Below are 20784 nucleotides of genomic sequence, written 5' to 3'. Positions count from 1 at the left end.
TGAGAACTGAGTTGCCTGTACCAGAGTAGGAAGCAGCTGAGTTCCCTCCCCTCCCCTCGCATCAGACTGGTCTTCTTTAGGCTTTCTTTCTAGCAAGGCTGCTGAGGGACATGCAACAGTGGACTGAACTTAACTTTACCTTTGCCTCTCATCTCCCTTCCGTGAATGTGAATGTTGGAATTAATCTGCTTATCGTTTGAATAAATGGCAATCCTTGAAGGATTGCACTGAAGCTATTGTAAACCGGCAAGGAACAGCAGGCCTCAAACAATTGTCTCTAATTGTAGTTAAAAGGGTGGGCCAATCTTGATCCCAGATACGACAAGCAAGAAATAACAATCAGCAAGACCGAGAAGCAATCTCCTGACATGCAGAATAATAACTAGTTAGGGTCATAAACACAAATATCTATGGAAGTGAAATTATTTTCATTTTATCTAAAAAATATAAATTTAGATATTATTAATATACTGTGGCTCTTCTCATCATCCCTTCAACAATTATTTTTGCACCGAAATATTCTTTCTCAAATAGTAATTTCATAATGGAGAATAGCCTGGCCAATGCCACCTTGACCAAGCAATCAGAACTAGCCTCATGAGTAATTAGACATATGGAGAGCTATGCCTCCTGACGCAAGGCAGTGAGAATGGCATAACACTACTTCTTGCTAAAAAATGTGTTTAACTCCAATCTAGTCATGAGAAAACTTGAAGAGAGATATAGATTAATTAATAGTATTGCATCAATATTAATGTCCTGGTTTAGGGGACTGTACCACAGGTAAAATGTAAACCTTTGAGAAAACTGAATGAAGGATATGTAAGTGCTCTGTGTACTATTTTTGCAACTTTTTGTGAATCTAAAATTATTTCAAATTAAAAGTAAGAAAAAGAAACTTTTTTTCATAACCCTACCCTTAAGTCCCCTTTAAATAATTTTAAATTAGATATTATCTAAATTAATTCAACATTGATATTAATTTTAAATTTTGAATGATGCTTATGTGCATGAACTATAGGAAGAATAATATTCAGGATGGAAAAATAAGGATTGTCAATGCCTATTCTTTACATACATTCTGCCTGCTGAAGGGCATGGTGATTGTTGTTTATATTTCTAAACACTCTTCCTTCCATTATTATAGGGACCTCCTTCCTTGGGGGAATTGCTCTTTTCTTACTGAAAACACACTATGTGCCTGTAAATCCTAGTGAAAGTAATACAGTCCTCCCACTTTCAAAAACAAGCTTGGCCACATGGCCTACATCTGGCCAATCACAATAGTAACGCTTCCTGGCTACAGTGATTGGTCCAGGGTGAACATATTGGTCAAGCCTAGCACCTTGAGTTTTTCTCTGGGACATTTATATTGAGCATGGAAAAGAGATCCTCTTTTTCTCCTTGTATTACCAGCTGGAAAGCTCCTGATCCCAGAAGTGCCAATAGTCACATATTTACCCTGTGGAAGAGCCTGAGAAATGAGAGCTACAAAGATGTAGAACCTGAGAAGTGAGGAAGAGAGAGAGAATGGAAGAAGGAAAGAGAGAGAGACACTCGCTAATGCTATTTAAGTCTCTGGGTACACTGTCCTTGGCCAACTCTTTTTTCATGCTTCAATTACACAAACCAATAAATTTCTTTTTTCCTGCTTAAGCTAGTTTCAGTTAAGATACACCTCTTTGTCTTTTAAAACCAAAATAATTTTGATTCCTACAAGATGACTTTTGTTTTGATAGATGAAAATGTTATATGTACCAGATGATATTGTTATACTACTACTACTTGGGGCTGATTCAAGAGGAGGAGGCAGGTAATATGGATAAATTTCAATTCAAGAATAAATTCATTCTAACAGGGAGGCACCTGAACTCGTTGTCAGAGATCACTGACGAATATTAGAAAGCAGAACAAGGATCAGTACTGAAAGACTGGAGGTGGTCAAAAATTCTCAGTTTCAAGAATAAAAAGAAGGAAAATTCCATGAACTAGATCAGTGGACTACCATTAATTTCAGAACAAATTATTAAAATTTTGGTTTCTATTACTCACAAAATAAATATTGATCACTGGCACCTAGCATGACATAGAGCAAGTCCTACTAATGCCAGTGAGAATTAGTGCTATAGTCACTATGTACCTGGACTTCAGCATGTCATGTGACAAGGTCTTTCTGCTATCCTTTTAATAATTTAATTAGATAAATTAGTAACTGTTTCTAATGCATAATAATTATTAAGTCAATTAACTTGTAGGGAAGTTTCTGGTGGCTCTATCTTCTGTCCTATCTTTGCAAATCTTCTTATTAATAGCCTGAATGAAGACACCAATGGAAAACTGACTATATCTGTATATAGCATAAAGCTAGGAGAGAATAACTGGATGATGAAATCAAGATTCAAAATATTGTGAGAGGCTGAAATGAGTCTTACACTTAGACCCCTGCCTCCATACACACAGATAACAAAAACACAAAAAATGTACAAGTTTAGGTGAAAAAGTGGCTCTTCTTGTGTTCTTTTACCATTCTTGGAGAGAAATAAAACCAAGGCTAGTAAAAGCAGGAAGTAAGAATATACTCAGAGATCTATAATCACCATATCTTTTTAGTATTAGAAAACAAAAATTTTAAAAACAAAACAAAATTTTAAAATGAGTGGCTCATTGCTTCTATAATATGTTTTTTTACCATTCTCCTTCCCCCTGCAGTACATGTGACTATGAATAAAGATCCTAGTCAAGTTCAGTAAGAAAAAAATAAAGCTAACTCAATTTTAGGCTATAGTGGCAGAAGGATAGTTTCCAAAAAGAGGTGAGATTCTTGCCCTAATCGGCATGGATTTAGCCAATAGCACTACATTACATTTCACATGCCATATTTCAAAAAGTATATACAAAGAAATCCTGTCCAGAAAAGACCAACCAGGATGCAAAAATCATTAAAAAGACTGAGGATGTTTAACCTAGAGTAGGAAAATGTTAGGCAAGACATAATAACCTGTCTTCAAAGTCTGAAGAGCTGTCATCCATAAAAGAGATTGAGACTTATCCGTGTGGTGCTATAGGGCAAAATTAGCATGCTTGACTGGAAGTAGGTAATGAGGGAAGATTTATGCCATTATAAGGAAGGACTCTGTAACCACCTGAGCCAATTCAAACTAAAGAAAGGACTGTTTTGGGAGACCATGAATTACCTCACTCTTGACAGGAATATTCCCAAGGAATGTCATATATTGGGGTGGGTGGAGAGGCTTAACTAGATCAATGCTTCTCAGACTTTAATTGCATATAAATCACCAGGGACTTATTAAAAATGCAAATTCTGATTCAGTAGTTCTGGGATGGGAGCTGAGAGACTGAATTTCTAACAAGCTCCAAAGTAATGCCTATCATGCTGGTATGTGGACCACACTCTGAGAACCAAGGAACTAGATACTTTTAAGATCACTTCTCACTACTGAGAGTCTACAATTCTCATTGAAAAATGCACTTCAGGAACCTAGAAAGCAGTTATATCTTGGACTTTCCATATGAAAATGTCAGTGTTTGAGAGCATAAAGGAAGCGGGAACATGCTTGGAAATGGAAACAGGAATACTCCAAAACTCAGTCAGTAAATGCATGTTTTAAAAGAACTGTTCTAGGGATGCCTGGGTGGCTCAGTTGGTTGAGTGTCTGCCTTCGGCTCAGGTCATGATCCTGGGATCAGCCCCGCATTGGGCTCCTTGCTCAGCAGGGAGCCTGCTTCTCCCTCTGCCCTCCCTCTGCTTGTGTTCCCTCTCTCGCTGTGTCTCTCTCTGTCAAATAAATAAAATCTTTAAAAAAAAAAATAAAAAAAAGAACTGTTCTAAAGAAAGAAAGATTGTTGATAAATACTTGTATATGACTACATTTAATTATCTACTTTCACTAGAAACAACCAATAATTTTTAATATTTGGAATTAATAGCACATATTTCTTCAATTTTAATAAATCAATTCTATATTGAAGTCAAAACTCTGTCTAGTTTATTCAACAAAAGTCCTTCGTAATTATTCATCCACCTCAAAGTCTTTCAGTGTACACACTTTGATTTTTCTCTTACCTCCTTTTCTGTAGATCAGAGCTTTCCAAATGGAATTATAGATGTCCCTCAAGATATTTGTCTTCTCAACCACTGGGAAGGCCATGCAAATAGCTTTATCCTGGGGTCCTGAGAGAAAGACCCAACTAGATTGGCATTTAGGCAATCATGATTATCACTCATTGGTCTGGCCTCAGGGCAGTGAGCTCAACCTAGCTGAGTGTCTAGCACCTTGATACCTACTTCAGCAGCTTGCTGCAAGCATGTCCCTTTTCATCATGAGAAAGGGATCTATGGATGTGCTGAAGGAATTCATGTTCTATGTGCTTAATTAGCATAGCATGCCTACCAAAATTTGGCCATAGAAGAACAGATAATGAGAAAGCAAGCCAGGAGCTCCTGGTAGGTGTATCTTTCCCTACATTAAATACTTTTACCCATTTATGGCAATGTAGATGCATGATAATATCTCTAAAGGACATGTATTTTCTAATTTAGAATTTCAGTATTATTTTGTAACACTTGACATATAAAATTTAGGTAAGTTTTAAGTATATAGCATCCCCATGAAATTCCAATGGTGAATTTGGAAAGGAAATAAACAAAAGAATTGCTATATTTAAAATCAAATGTTGAAAAATTTTTAATGGTTGTAAAAGTTGTTTCAAAATTTTTATTCTCTACTTGTGCAAATATAATTTTTTGTTGACAGCAGCTATAAATAAATTTGAAAAGATCATTGTTAAAATGTTTTGATTAGAATGATATATAAGCTTTCAAACACAAAAACTGAGACAAAAAGTTATATTGATGGAAGTATATTCATATTTCTAAATTTAAGGTTATCTACATTTAATTTTATATCTTTCTTTAAACAATCTATTTTATTTTCTTATCAAAATTGTATCACAGGGAAGATAATGTAATGAATCTCTCTACAGAATCCCGTACATATGGCCCCAAATTTCCTCTAGTTTACTCCAGTTTGCCATACAAATATTGCTATTTTCTATGTTAGGAAACACTGCAATAGGTAGATTTGCTTCTATAATATGTTCTTTTACCAAGTATCTTCTACTTAAATCACAGACTAATTAATTACAGACTAGTGTTAATATATAGTTACTATTACTCAAAGGAAACAAGTACATATACATAACAACTAAAATTGTTAAGCCTAAATTATTTCCTTACTCCTCTTATGCGGCTTGAAAACATTGGGATATTGTTCTGAAGGGTTAGCAATGTTCTTTTTCTTGACCTGAATGGTTACACAGTGTTCACTTTGTGATAAATCATGGCACACATTGTTTTGTGCCCTTTAGTGTACATATTTTATTTCATAGTAACAAAAGTTTTAAAAATTTTTGTTTTCTAATACTAAAAAGATATGGTGATTATAGATCTCTGAGTATATTCTTACTTCCTGCTTTTACTAGCCTTGGTTTTATTTCTCTCCAAGAAAACATAATAAATGATTAACTTTATCACTCGGCAGTTGGGAGAGGTCATGAAAAGCATAACACTCACTGGATAATTCATAATAGAAACACAGTTTTCTTCTGTGTTTCTATTATGTATTCTTTCTGAATTATCCTGTTTTTATGTAAATTAATCAGACGAATCTAATGCTATTCAAACCAACTTAAAGGTGATAAATGGCTCTTTTAATTCATGGTATAAAATACAACACTGATGGGCCTGGAGGTTATAACTATGATGCACATAGCAGAATAGGGCTAGCCCTTGATATGGCAAAGATGAATTCTATACCTATTTGCATCTTTAGCTTTGGCAAACATTCACTTCTTCTGCATCCCAGAAATTGTGGCAAATAAGGTCCATAAGATAAATTGAAACAATTTAAAAATAAATTACTGAGAGTATTTATATAGTTTGGATGGGAATATTCTGCTTTTGCTGTGAGAATTTAGTTTGCCCTATTAGGCATATCAATCAAATGTTTACTCCAGGTTTGTACAGTGCTCCGTTTAACACAAATGCCCCATTAATGAGACACTCATTGCCAACGCTCTGCCAAACTGATTTACTTGAACAATAATAAGAAAGGGGCAAATATATTCCTGCTCTAGCCATACCTACCTTTTTAAATATGTACCATGAGTTTCTTTTGCCTTGCAGCACACAGTTAGCATCTGTCTGCTGTAAGAATGAAATACCCTAGAGAGCTTAAGGCCACAACTCCGGCTGAGATATGAAAGGGAAAAAAAGAAAGCTCACCCAGCCATCAACACTCACACATGTGAATTTACAGAGCAGACAGAAGAGCTATTAATCTCAGCCCATTCCACAACATCTCATGTGAGAGTTACACAGTATTATTATACACTCAACTGGATCGCATGGCTTATTAACATTGACATTTGTTTTTGTTAAGAAGCTCTATTTTTATTTATTTATTTATTTATTTATTTATTTATTTATTTATTAAGATTTTATTTATTTATTTGACAGAGAAAGACATAGCGAGAGCAGGAACACAAGCAAGGGGAGTGGGAGAGGGAGAAGCAGGCTTCCCGCAGAGCAGGGAGCCCGATGTGGGACTCGATCCCAGTACCCTGGGATCATGATCCGACCCAAAGTCAGATGCTTAACGACTGAGCCACCCAGGCGCCCAAGAAGCTCTATTTTTAAAGAAATTATCAATCTTGTCTACATTTCTGCAAACATGAAAGCAAAGGAAGATTAGCACTACTCAGTCTCATCCTCCACCGAGTCTTATTTGCTTCCTGTAGAGAATATCTCTCGCTTCCTTTCTCTTCAATCTCATATGCCTTCTTTCCAATCTTACCCTTTTTTTCTTTCTCTATAATAGGCTGCGCCCCCCCGTGGTTGGAAGCTTAAAAAAAAAAAAAGGAAGGAAGGAAGGAAAGGAAGGAAGGAAGGAAGGAAAAGGGAAAAAGAAGAAAGAGAAGAGAAGAAAAACCTTTCACAGACAAGACTCTTAAGCCTCCACAATTTCACTTTTGGTATGAGTCCAACATGCTCGATGCAAGTAGTCACGATCAGGAACCTAACCACAGTTCCCCCTGCAGTCAATTTCCTATTTTTTCTATTTAAAAGAGGGGAAAGACACAGATCAAATGAGAAACAGCTTGGTTCTGGCTAGTTGCAAAAAGACAGCAGTTTCTGAGGCTCAAACCGAAAGGCCACTCTGGCCACAGCCGCGTGTGGCGCTGTCCATTCATTAGTGCTGAATACTACACACTGGGGCTTTTCCAGCCTGGTTCAACCCCTGAGGATTGAGATAGGCTCAGTCAGCCAAGGTAGACTGAATCCATTTTCGGGGTCTGTGTGGGGGCGGGTGGAAGGTGCGGGGGGTCATTTAGACTTTTGCTAATTCTCTTTCCACGAAAAAAACATTCTTCCACAGAGTGACACTGTGCATTTTATGGAAAAGTAATGGCACAGCTTCAGCTCAAAACCAAAGTGAGGAGCTCTACTGAAGAAAAAATGGAAAGTTCAGAGTTAATAAAACCCGCTTTTTCTCTCCATGAGTTAACACAACAGGGTTTGTGTCCCTAGACCCCCTTGTTGATGGTTAAAGAAAATAATTTTCTTTTAAAATTCATGTGATTAATCATTTTCAGATAAGCACAGTAAAGGGGGGTGATACTAGGCTTTGCAATATCTAGAATAGAATTTTAGATATCGTTTTACTAAGTTGAGAAAGTGAGGAGAAGAGGAACTAAACTGAGTTTTTTTTAGGTGGTTTCAATGTTAGTTAAAAATACATTTTTAAAAGTATTGCTTTAACAATGTCTTCCAGACGTGCTTATTTTCTTAGGCAATTTAGATCAGAATCTGGGCAATAGAAGCTTCCCTCCTCTCTGCTCTACCAGTCTCTGTCCAATTTCAGACTTAAGACCCCTGTTCTTGGGACGCCTGGGTGGCTCAGTCGGTTAAGCGTCTGCCTTCAGCTCAGGTCATGATCCCAGGGTCCTGGGATCGAGTCCCGCATCGGGCTCCCTGCTCCGCGGGGAGCCTGCTTCTCCCTCTGCCTCTGCCTCTCTCTCTCTCTCTCTCATGAATAAATAAATAAAATCTTAAAAAAAAAAAAAACCCTGTTCTTCACAGCAGGTGCTGATATCCACAGGGCTATTATAAGAATTCACCCCCCTCCCCGCCCCCCAGCCCATGAGATAATTAAGTAAATGTAAAGAAAACCGACAGGAGGAAAGCAAAGTGTACTTTAACTCCCAGCCTTTGGTTCTTGGTAGTAATATTCAAATAGGGGCACTTCTCTTTGAAAAGTGAAGGTGTTTCTCATGGCTACAGAATTTACAGTCAGTCAGGGAGCCGACTTAACTGATCCCAGCAAACGATTCCTTCCTTTCCTTAATCTTTCCCTGCTTATTTTAGCCGCTTCTCCACCCCGCCGGGAATACCATCCAGATCTTAGTCCAGGTAGATCTGACGTCAAGAGATGGCTTTCGTCGATTTGACGTGTAAACACTCATTTCCATTCCGGCTTGGAAGGGCTGGGGCTCCACTCAGCCGGGAGACCAAAGAGCGCTCGCCACCGCCCAGCCTCTCCTCGCGCGCCTCCTATCTCTTAACAGAGCCACCGGGAGCGAGAAGTGGTCCAGAGTCTGAGGGTGAAAAGGGCTAGTGTTTCTGGCTTTTCTCCTTTCTTGCTTCTTTTCTTGCTTCTTTCCCCCATCTCCTACCGACTTGTGTGCAAGCGAGTGTGTGAGCCATGGAGCGAAGAGCCTGGACTCTGCAGTGTACTGCTTTCGCTCTCTTTTGCGCTTGGTGTGCACTGAACAGTGTAAAAGCGAAGAGGCAGTTTGTAAATGAATGGGCGGCGGAGATCCCCGGGGGACCGGAGGCAGCTTCGGCCATAGCAAAGGAGCTGGGCTATGACCTTTTGGGTCAGGTAAGAGTTTGCACTTTCCTGAAACTTTCTGGGGCCCACGGGGACTGGCGGGACTGACGCGCGGTCTCCCAAGTGAAGCCCCAGGTCGCACTCTCCTGAGCCCAGTGGCAAAGAGCAGAAGCTTCTGCAGCTCTCGCCCCTGGCGCGCTTGGAGAAAGAAGGCTTGCATTATTTATTGTTTGGGCTGGAAGCAGCCAGGCAGAACGAAGCCGCTGCAGCTGGGTAAAGCTTATTCTTGCTGTCGTCCGCTTTGGCATTTAAATCCATTCCCGCGTGGTTTGGGAGAAAAATCCCTCCACGCTTGTTCACCGAACTTGAGATGCACGCAGGCTCTTTCCAACCAAGCGCCCCCGGGAGAGGCATTGCTCTCTGTCCCCTGGGACTCAGCTGGTCTCTGCGTCAGGAGCCGGCTGTTTCCTTCTTTTTTTTTTTTTTCAATATGGCAGCATCAGATCTAAATCCTGATGCAAGGGGTCAAATAGGCTTGGTGATGTCCGCCCGCGGCCTTTCGGGCACGCCCAGGACATTGGAAGAGCGCCAGAGGCCGGGACTCACGACCCAGAGGCTGGGGGTCCGCGGAGTGGCCTGGGGAGGGGGCTGGAGTAGAGGTGGGTGAAAGACACGGGACCAACTCCCCTCGCCTCTACTGGGAGGTTCGGGTCTTCACCGGGAACTTGCAAAGTCTGAGCTTCACAACTTTGCTGGGTCAGTCCCCCTGAAGGGTCAAGCTGCCGAAATGACTGTGGGGAAAGGTTTTCTTTCCTTCTTGTTATTCAGCCAAATGCCTAATAGCTTCCCCGAGGGTTTCAGCTTGTGATAAAAACTTGCCTGTCCAAGGGAGAGCTGGTTTAATAGATAGCTGGGGGGAGGGTAAGGGTGTTAAGGCAATACTAGAGTGACAGCTTAGGTGTGCGATTCCCGGGGGAACTCCAGGGGGTGTGATTTCTAATCTAAGCTTTCCTTTTCCTTGGCTCAGAATCAAGCCCTCGCCCCTTGCCTTGGAACTGTGCCTCAAAGCGGGGGAGGAGGGAGTTGTAAAACATTTTGGCGCGTTTTTTCTGGAGGTGGTTGTAGAGATGCAGCTGAAGTCACGGATGAGTAATCGGCGTGGGCGTTGGCGATTCCATAGATCGAATCCGCTGGGGAATACTCCTCTCCTTGCCAGAGGCTTCATTCCCCAACTTTACGAGCCAAATTGTCTTTAAAATGCCCAGCAGAAAAGTCAATACGCAGGTTGACTTCTCCGTGTCCCAGGAGCCAAACAAGACTTTTTGCTTTTGCCCAGATTTTGTTCTGTGCCAGGCTCCATGTTAGGGTCTGAGGAATAATAGGAAGAAAAGCAACTTTCAAGGAATCAAGAATCTAGAGGAGATTGGTTTAGTAACAAACAATTGGAATTGCATGTAATTGCTGTAATAGAAGTTGCACCTGGATTCTCAATATTTGTTGATTGAGGGATTGAAGAGGGACATGAATTGAGGAGTGAAAAAAAGCCCAGTGGAGGAAACATTTGCCGAAGGTTTAGGAAGAAGAGTCAAGATTGCCAGGAGAACATGGTGAGATTGTAGAAGGCACTCAAGGCATAGAAAACAGATTGTAGGAAACAAGGAAGATACAAAGAAAGCAGCTTAGAAGAAACTGCAAGGAATTGTTGGGATCTGAGGAGAGTGTGAGCAGTAGGTGGAATTGCAATGGTAGCTACTGTGGGCAACATAGAAATCCTGTGTGTCCTGAGGAGGGAATAACTGGGTACTTAATCCTATATCCTTTGGGGAGCAAAATAGCACTGGTAACTGTGTGGAAAGAGATTGGATAAGAGAGCAAAAATATCCCTTTTTTCTTTTCTCACCTGTTAGCCCCAGACATATTTCCAAACCTGGACCATTCATTATGGGAATTGCTTTCAAAATCACAAATCCCAAACCAAAAAATAATAAATCAGTATTCTTGGTAGGATCTTCAAAGAAAGGAAGGAATGGTCACAAGAAACTTTAAGAAATAGTGGGGGGGGAATCTGTATTTACATATGATTTGCATGTGCTATAATTTCTCTAGCCATTTCCAGCTAAAATGGCATTACTAACAAACATTTTTAAAATAATAATTCTTTGTAAAAGATTGATAGTGCTTTCTTGATTCTCTTTATTTTTCCCTTTGTTTGCAGTAATTTAGCATCACTACCCTGAGCTCCTGAAGGCCTCAGGATAAAGATAGAATTAGACAGGTGACCAGAAGCAAAACCAGTTGATAGCAGAGGAAGAGCTAAACATTGATGATCTTTTCTTAGGGCTACTTTTCCCCTATCCCCAGCTCCATGTATGGAGCGCCTTGAATTAGTGGAAAGTCAAATGTTCTCTACTAGTAGCTTATAACAATTATCACTATAGCTTCAATGGCTATATTTTATAACAATGACAAATCATTTTAGCTGAATGTAACCCTGATCATACAGAGTACCCAAAGGGTTTGCTAGCTTTCCACAAATTATTCTTCTCTAACAGGATAGAGTGGGTATTTTTTTTTTAAAGAAATGTCTACCTACACAATATTGTCACACAGAAACAAATTTAGTTCCCCTGAAATCTGTGAAAAAGAGATATCACTAGCCCCCAAGTATACAGTGAGCCCAAGTGATAATATTGTAAGCTCAACTTACTTAACACAGTGACAAGAGAGCAAAGGCTTCTATCAGTGTCTTCCTCATAAAGAATGGGCTTAATAAAAATTGCCTGTCTCTAAGTTGCATGGGTTTCAATCTAACCCATATGTACTTATTTTGGATAAAGTGGATTTTTATTTTAATATTTTTTCCTTTATAGATTGGATCACTTGAAAATCACTACTTATTCAAATATAAAAACCATCCCCGAAGGTCTCGAAGGAGTGCCCTTCATATTACTAAGAGATTATCTGATGATGACCGTGTAAGTGTTGTACATTTGTCTTCAAACAAATAACCTGACTTATCTGCTTTATGATTTCCAACAAGAGCAAAAAACACTTTGCAAATGTGATTATCTTTTATTGTGGTCACAATGATCTGTCTGTAGTATTTCTTGTTATTTCTATAGGGTTTTAATTCTATAGGAATATAACCACAAGGCACATAATAATAACTGGATTGGACTGGATAGACTAAGTTAAATAAATTTTATATATTATATAAAAATATATGTTTAAAATATTAGCTCACAAATCCAGCCAAAGAACATGAAAATGAATATTAAAAATTAAATTGCAGTTCTAAAAAAAATATTTGCCAGTACAATCAATTAACAACCTTTTATTATATGCCTATTATTTATGAGCACTTTAATGTGAGGATGCCAAAGAAATTTAACATATGAACATTGATTTTAATAAATTTCAGCATAACTGAAAACACATTTTACCATTTCTGTTTGGTTTGGTTATATGGGGAACTAGTGCTAATGAGTGAGTTTTAATTCCATGTCTTTATGAGCCAAATGTTTCCATAAGTATTGTATTGTTTTACTGAAAGCATTAGATCTCTTTTTATCCTGGTTTATATACATATTCAATGATTAGGCAAGAGCAGGAAATGTCTAGAATGAATATAGGTAAATAGTGTGAGGACAATTTGAATGTATATCTAGTGTACCTATTGATTTTTTGAGTCTGTTTTCAAGATCAGCAAATATATCAATAGAAATGGTGACTATATTGGGAGTATTGAAATTTGCATACACAATGTTGCCTTTTCTCAAGAATGTGCCATACTGGTAGAAATTTATCCTGGCTGGCCTGTTTTCTGTTATCATGATTTCTGTTACCTAGGACACTCCAGAGAATTATGGAAGCTTTGTGAGAGATAGGATACACCCTTTCAACTCGCTAGAAAGAAAATATAAGTGACAGAAAGGTGATAAAACTATTGAAAGTACATGGAATTTATAAACCCTGTGAAATAATTTCCTATTTATTTTGTTCTTAAACTGATAGAATTTTAAAATGAAGAATAAAAAGGCAAATTATCAGAGTAGGGAATGCCTGGGCCTGGGTTATCAGCCCCCACACCTAGGCAAAGAACGCTATATCAGGACCATGGCCAGCGAACCGCAGCTCCTAGGCACCCATAGCTAGCTTTTACTCAGGTTAATGGCTAGATGTGTGAGACCAAATCAGAGGCTCAAGATTACTTGAAAAGTTTCATGTCCGGTGAAATCTTCCTTTTGCCATCCCAAAGCAGATGACTCATTGTATGGGCTGTAAAAAGTAGGACAACTTCCAAGACTCTGGCTAAGCTTAGTCCTTGAGCAAAGCAAGGAAGAGATTTCCTTGTCTGCCTAAATGCATGCCTGACACTAATGCACAAGGAAGTCAAACTGACCTCCCTTCTCATCTTCACAGAAGAAAATTGGACAGAGTGGAGAAATACCTGTTATTATTACTACAAGTATCTCACTAAAGTGAACTAATGACCCAGTTCTTTTCTTTAGATATTTCTTTAATAGTTGATTTTGGAGCAAAAATCTCAAGTGATAATGAAGAAAGGCTAAGAATTTAATCTCCAGCATAACTTCATTAAAAAAAAGAATCCATATAATCTTATGAAAAGTTATCCCCAGATAACTATTTTAGAAAAAATCCTAGAACCCATAGAAGCTAGCAGTGGAAAGTTGGACTAGATGATCTTTAATGCTCTTCCCAAATCAAAAGGATTATTTACATTTAAGTACATGATACCTATTACATACATAAAAGAAAGATACCACTAATTTCCTCTATTCCATTTGGTCTGGTCTTGTAGAGCTTAATATGGGATTTGGAGTTAATGACATTAATCATAACACTGTTTCCAACGATGGAATGTTTATCTGATCAGATGGCGAGTGCCTCTTCTTATATTCCCTTTTTAAAAAATTGCTTTTGATTTTCATTTTATTGCTCTTTTTTTTTTGATGGGGGATAATATTCTTTCAAAATAGCATTCTGAAATGCAGCAATAGGCTATCTTTACAAGTCTGTTAATGAAATCTCCAACTGTAAGTGACTCTCTCTATCAAAGATTAGTACTTGTTCCCTAGCAGCCAGCTTCCAAAGACCAACTCAGATGACAGGCTGTATATTACAAGCATTGAGGTATTTTAAGCCAAAACAATTAAGCTTGAACATACAGGCTCTTTAAAAATAAATTATAGCAACTAATGTCTAGCTTTCAAGTCCCTCCCAATATTTATAATAGGTTTGCCATAGATTTTCTAATTGAAAATTCAGGACAGTCTTAGTGGATGGTTTTATCCTTTAGCAACAAATTATTTTTTAGTTTTTATTTTTGGATCTGACTCATGAGTATTCTCACATTAACAACATCCCACCAGACACTGGATTGTCATCATGTGTACAACAGAGAGAATATGTTTTGGGTAAGAAACAGTCATGTTGCTCAGTGAAATAAGAGCATGGTATTATTTCATAATGAATATAACCACAAGGCAGTCCCTCACCCTCTCAGGGTCTCAAGTATAATAGGATTATGCCATAAATGTGGGAAAGGTAATTTTTGTATTGTCAGATCTCTTTGCATAATACATGAGACTAAATTAATGGTAAGTGTGCATGGTCAGTAATACTCATTCATCACCCTGGATCTGTTTCTCATATTAAATACTCTTAAGCAGGAGCCTGAAGCACAGGGGAGCCAGAGTTTCAGATTTGCAAAGACACAGCACCTTTCTTGTCTGGCATAACATTTGCAATTTCTACCTTTTGCATGTAAAGAAAGAGAAATTAAGCTGTAAGAGCACCATAACAGCAGTCTCTGGAATCTCTTAGCTTGTTGACTCATTACATGAAAATGGACAAATTTTCAGCTACAAAACCCTAAGACCGCAATAAAAAATCAGTATTATGGTCCATTTGCTGATGGAAGCAGGCTGAACTTTTACCTCCACTGGAATCATAGTGTAAATAATTTGAGGGAATCATCACTTCACTGATTCCTTCCCTTCCCCCTAAAGGTACAGTTTACTGTAATAGAGGAAATGTTCATCTCCCCAGTGGCAATGCCTTCTTCTCACTGAGCTGCCAGTTTGATCTGCAGTTAAACGAAAATATTTTTGAACTGCCTCAACTCTGATGGGGAGGGTACTGGAGCTAGTTAGAGGGAAGATGGTTACACAGAGGTGACTATCTGACTGCTGATTTTCTTGCTATAAAACTCCTTGTAGGTAATATGGGCTGAACAACAGTATGAAAAAGAGAGAAGTAAACGTTCAGTTTTAAGAGACTCAGCACTAAATCTCTTCAATGATCCAATGTGGAATCAGCAGTGGTACTTGGTAAGTATTTACAGAAGGACTGTATAGGACCTGGGCTATTTACTTTGTTACATCTGCAAAATAGATTTTTTTTTTTTAATGATAGACAATTCAGTAGAGGGCTATGTTACCTGGAGATTAGGGCTGATGGGATCTTCCATGATCTGGATCTCCTGTTTTACTAGGTGAAAGTGTCTGAAACACAGATGTTTATCCTCTATGAGAAGAAGGGTTGTTACTTTCTTCTCTTAAGCTTATCTGGAGCAAATGCAGAAGAATCATGTCTTGCAAGTTAAGAGTTCCAAAACAGTAATCATGGCAAAAATCACATTTGGTCAGTTACTCTTGAGAACCTATAAATCATCCAAAGGGTACAGTGAACATGATTCAGTATATACAGCCCTGAGTGGCAATTCTTACATGCTAAAAGTGAGAATTTCTGGGCCAAGCTAAAGGAAGGAACACAAGGAGAGACAAAAGACATCTACAAGCAGATGTCTAGACTTGCAAACTGTTCTACTTTTAAGATACCAAATCCTCATTGGTATGTGTGTGTTGAGTAGAGAAATTTTTTTAAAAGATTATTTATTTATTTATTTGGGAGAGAGAGAGCACAAGAGGGGAGGAGGGTCAGAGGGAGAGGAAGAAGCAGACTTCCTGCTGAGCAGGGAGCCTGAGATGGGGCTCGATCCCAGGACCCTGAGATCATGACTTGAACTTGAGCTGAAGGCAGATGCTTAACCGACTGAGCCATCCAGGGCCCCCTGAGTAGAGAAATTTTAAGTGTCCCTTCTTGCCTGCAGAGTGTTCTCCCTTCCATTTTAATATTAAGCCTCTATGGCAGTATACATGTTGATAGAAGTGTTTTTTTGTTGTTGTTGAGAATACAATAGAAGATAAGTTTTCATGACAAGCATAAGTTAAGGCTTAGACATCTTTGTTGCATAAAGGATGGGAAAAGGGATCGATTCCTCTTGACATTCTCTTAACCTAGGCAATACTTGTTCATTGCAGTAGAAGAGACTCATTAACATTTGTGTATTGACTGTATGTCAAATACTATTCTAACTGTTTGACATGAATAAACTCATTTAGTTTTCACATCATATTGTAGATACGATTATACCCATTTAGCAGATGAAGAGACAGAGACATGGGCAAGTTTAGTAACTTGCCAAAGTCATCTGGTTACCAGTGGTAGGGCCATAATTCATGGTTCCAGAGATCATACTCTTAACCACCACACTGTGTGATTGTTCTTGCAACTGACACAGAGATCTTCTCTGGCTTTGGCCAAAAATCTATGTGTAGTTAGAGCCTCCTGTGATTTAGCTTCATGTTGGCCTTGTAAGTTCTTTTAAGAGTTTTCCCCTACTGGGGCGCCTTGGTGGTTCAGTTGGTTGAGTGTCCAACTTTTGGTTTCAGCTCAGGTCAAGATCTTACAGGTTGTGGGATCAGCTCTATGTAGGGCTCTGTGCCCATCAGAGAGTCTGCTTGGAGATTCTCTCCCTCTGCACCTCCCCTCACTTGCATGGGCTCACTCTCTCTAAAGTGAATGAAGACATCCTTAAAAAAAAAAAAAGTTTTCCCCTACTTCTTTCCGAGGAGAATCAGCCAGGGGAAATTCATTCATTGACACTTTTGGCTGTTATTATTTATAAATTTCTTACTGTCCCTTTCACCAGAAACCTGGTACTTTTCTAAAGCATCTCCCTCAAATGCTTGGGAATGTGCTCATCTCTCTATTCCCTTGCTGTCCAGCTCTTCTCACTTATAGTCCCACACACTGTAACTATCAGAAAATCTATCTGAAAAGCAAAACTCCAAATCTCCTCTCATAGATACTTCCTCTCTAAATCACTGATACTTGAAAAAAAAAATATCACTCATACCTGGAAATAGGCAATTAAATTGCAAGTCTTGGTGAGATGGCAGCCTCCTAGACATTCCAGGTCCTGCTTTTTGAAAAGTTATTAAAACAACCATGAATGACTATGAACCAGACAATATAAAGTAGGTTCAGTGTGGCAAGGGCAGCTCAGGATTTGGGAGAGATGGGAACATGGGACACCAAATAAAACTCTGGTAGATAAAAAGCTTGAGTGTGTCATTATAAATGAATGAAACTTGGAGATAAACTTCTTTTTAGAAGCTATGAAGCTCAGTGAGAAGGGGCACAGAGCGATCCATCGTTTCAGGGGATTTTCCATTGGAACAACTGGGAAAAGAACAGTACTCTGATGATTCACTTGGCTCTACCATCAACTTTGTTTTTTATTTCACCTTCTTCTAAAAAGTAGAGTGACCCTGGGTGGGGGCGGGGGGGGGGGGCGGGGGAAGATGGGTCTCCAGATTTGAGATTCACTTCTCATTTTGCAGCAAGTAAATCATGATTTTACCAATTCTTTGTTTGTCTTTACCAGCAAGATACTAGGATGACTGCAGCCCTGCCCAAGCTGGATCTCCATGTGATACCTGTTTGGCAAAAAGGCATCACAGGCAAAGGAGTTGTTATCACAGTACTGGACGATGGCTTGGAGTGGAATCACACAGACATCTATGAAAATTATGTGAGTCTGGGCCCTCCCATGACTACAACTTAGGGAGATGTCTACAAAGACACATTGTTAAGGCTTTCCTTTTCTCAAGTGGAAGACTGCTCTGATGTTGGCCCTGGGAATCATGGGCCACGGTTTTGCTCTTTCTCTTACCCTCCTACCAGCACATAAGAACTTTTTTTGTATCAGTGGGCACTGAAAGAATTCAGTGGAGCCAAGGATTTTACAAAAGCATGTGTGTTGAGGAAGGGGGGAGGCATCTATACCAGCTAAATTATTAAAAGCCATTCAGACTCTACATCACTCAATATTTGGGGGCATTAAAGCAATCAAATCAAGAATAATGCCTGAGCTCATTTTCATAGTCTTCTTCCTCACATCCTTTATAGGTGAATATCTCTGACATTGTGAAATTATGTGAATGAGAGTCCTTCCATGCAAATTCAAAATGTACACACATAGTGTAAAAATGGCAAGCTGAGAAAAGAAATGTTTATTATGAATGGAAAATAAGTAAATGAAAACTACTTAATTGTCTGTTAAGTACTACATGATATCTTAGGCCTTAAGATCAGTGTTTCATCTTTAAGATCATCCCTTGTTTTGTCATCCTTTCCATTCCTTCAAAATTCTCCAGCTAGAGAGCAAAAGATAGGGGAAGAAAAAGGAGAGATAGAAAGATTAGTAGAAAGTAGGAGTTATTGAAAGATACGGAAAATGTAGAGAAGAGACCATACTGGTAACAAAACTCCTACGTGGGAGATGTGTAAGTATAACAATCTGTTTGGAAAAGGAGGTGGGACCTAGGAGCTTGTGTTCAATTTCAAGCACACTGTCTTTAATTAAATTACATGTTTATTTCGTGTAACTGGGAAGGCTGAAGGAGATCACTGTGGACCTGAGCCCCACCCCACAGTCACCTATTTGCACCCATAATCGTAAGAGAGATGAGTGTCCAAGTGTAGCTAACTAGCTCTAGAGCTTAGGTAAGTCATTCAGCCTCTCTGGGTCTCAGTTTTCTCATTTAAAAAATGAGGTGGTCGAACTAAGTAAACTCTGATTCCTTCTGGTTCCAGTATCCTATGAGCTTCAGAGAGTTATACAGGTTTGGTAACATTTACTGAGAATTGGATGCTTGCTCACTTTCCTACGTACATCATTTATGCCTGGTTTATGGGTATAATAAATGATCAGCCACTGGGCCAGAAACTCTGAAATGCAGACTTCTGAGCTATCAGCCAGGATGGAGGGGGTAGGGGCAGAAGGCTTGGGAAGTGCTTTTTTTTTTTTTAATGATGCTACAGGGTTATTTCTATTGTCTCTTTAGGATCCAGAGGCTAGTTATGATTTTAACGATAACGACCATGATCCATTTCCCCGTTATGATCCCACAAATGAGAACAAGTGAGTAAATGTGGATGGGGGGCGGAATATGTACTTTAAAATGCTTTTATCTTATTTGAGAAAATTACACTATAAATATGATCCACATTTCAGCTCTCAGAAAAGTTTTCATGCACACCATCCACACCACAATATTTTGTTGCTTTTAAAGCAGAAACCAATGCTTCTATTTTTGTATTTCTTTTGGCTTATGGGGTCATATTTTAATTAAGCTTTCTTTCTATGTTATGAAATGCTCCCTTCAAATGGTACTGAATAGTTATAGCTTTAGAAAGAATGTTTGGGTCATAAAGAGTAAAATCCTCCAGACCATCTTCTGCAACCCCAATTCGTCTATGAATCCTTTCCTATTAGCAACATATTTGATGTTAGTTGTGGAAATGAAAAGAGAGGACAAAGATAACAAATCCCCATGACTTCTTTTGGTGGCCACAACCTTGCTCACCAGTTCCCTCAGCAAAGTATGGCCAGATACCAGGCAACAGAGATGTACTCTGAGGCCTGGTCCTCAAATCCATCACATTTTTCTGGGGGCATTGGACGAGTCTGTAGTCTCTCCCAGAGTTTCTGCTGGGTATTGTAAAGCTAAAGGGAAGAGAAAAAGAGTATCTTCTGACTCCTAAAATAATTCTCCCTAGCAACCACAATGTGATGAGGGAGGCCAAGAGCCAGAATTGACAAAGCAAGAGGCCAAATAAAGAGCCAGAGCCAAGAGACTTCTTAACCTTTTTTCCTAGCTGCAAAGAAACTTCACCCTCTAGCCACATGGCCTCAAGTGTCCATACCCATGTCAGAAGTCTTCTTTTGCAACATCTCTCATAACTTCAAGAAGACTTCCATACTTTCTTCTTCATTTGCTCCACCCAGAAGAGATTTGTGCCAAAATAGACCAAAGCCAAGGCAAAATTAGGGTTTGTTGCTACGATTGGAATGGAAAGATTCTACATAAAGGGGTAAATTTTCTCTCTGTGTGGCTTTTTCTCTCTTGGACTATTACCCAACTTGGGTCATTTGAATTCTCCCTCTCTTGCTCTCTTTCCCCCTCTTTCCCTCTTCCTTTCTCTCTTATTCTCACTCAGAATTCCCATGTGGCTGGTGCAGTAATGTTGACCTAAAGTTTCTTTGGACAGGTCCCCTCTCCAGAAGGCCAACAAACACCAGGAAGAGAACTGAGGCTCATGCACTTAGCCTCAACCTCTGGGTGTATATTTCCTCCTTGGGGAGAAGGGGAGGCTTGGGGATGGTTCCAAGATACTGCTTCTTTCAGTACCATTTACTTCTAGGGTTTATTTCTTAAAGGGGTTAACTACAAACAATGCCTAGAAGTTAGAATTTTCCAGTAACAGTACAACGAGAACCACCAGGGGGTGCCCTTGGAGGAGAGTTAGATATCTCAGGAACTTAGGATAGGAGCCCCAGACAAATTTTCAGCCATATTTCTAAGTCAAGGCAGTGCAGGGCCAGGAGGAATATGTGCTCTTTTGGACCATGACCTTGTAATGTTAGCCTGGCTGGTAGTCATGGTTTTGCCAATTATCAGTAGAGAAGGTGACCTGAGGAAATCACTTACCTCTCTCT

General features: G+C 39.2%; 1 protein-coding gene across 1 annotated transcript in view; it reads left to right on the top strand.

The window, feature by feature from the left end:
• Positions 1-8514: 8514 nt before the first annotated feature.
• Positions 8515-20784, top strand: part of PCSK1 (proprotein convertase subtilisin/kexin type 1) — a 41589-nt gene continuing 29319 nt past the window's right edge. Inside the window, exons 1-5 of the mRNA XM_045899040.3 lie at positions 8515-8963; positions 11783-11887; positions 15155-15265; positions 17668-17814; positions 19130-19206. Of these exons, the coding sequence (XP_045754996.1) occupies positions 8784-8963; positions 11783-11887; positions 15155-15265; positions 17668-17814; positions 19130-19206 (620 nt within the window). The 5' untranslated portion in view covers positions 8515-8783. The remainder of the gene's footprint in view (positions 8964-11782; positions 11888-15154; positions 15266-17667; positions 17815-19129; positions 19207-20784) is intronic.

Source organism: Mirounga angustirostris, unplaced genomic scaffold, assembly GCF_029215605.1.
Source record: "Mirounga angustirostris isolate CCGP_5_RB_7025 unplaced genomic scaffold, mMirAng1.0.hap1 SCAF_7, whole genome shotgun sequence".
Lineage (NCBI taxonomy): Eukaryota > Metazoa > Chordata > Mammalia > Carnivora > Phocidae > Mirounga > Mirounga angustirostris.
This window is presented reverse-complemented; position numbering and strand designations above follow the sequence as displayed.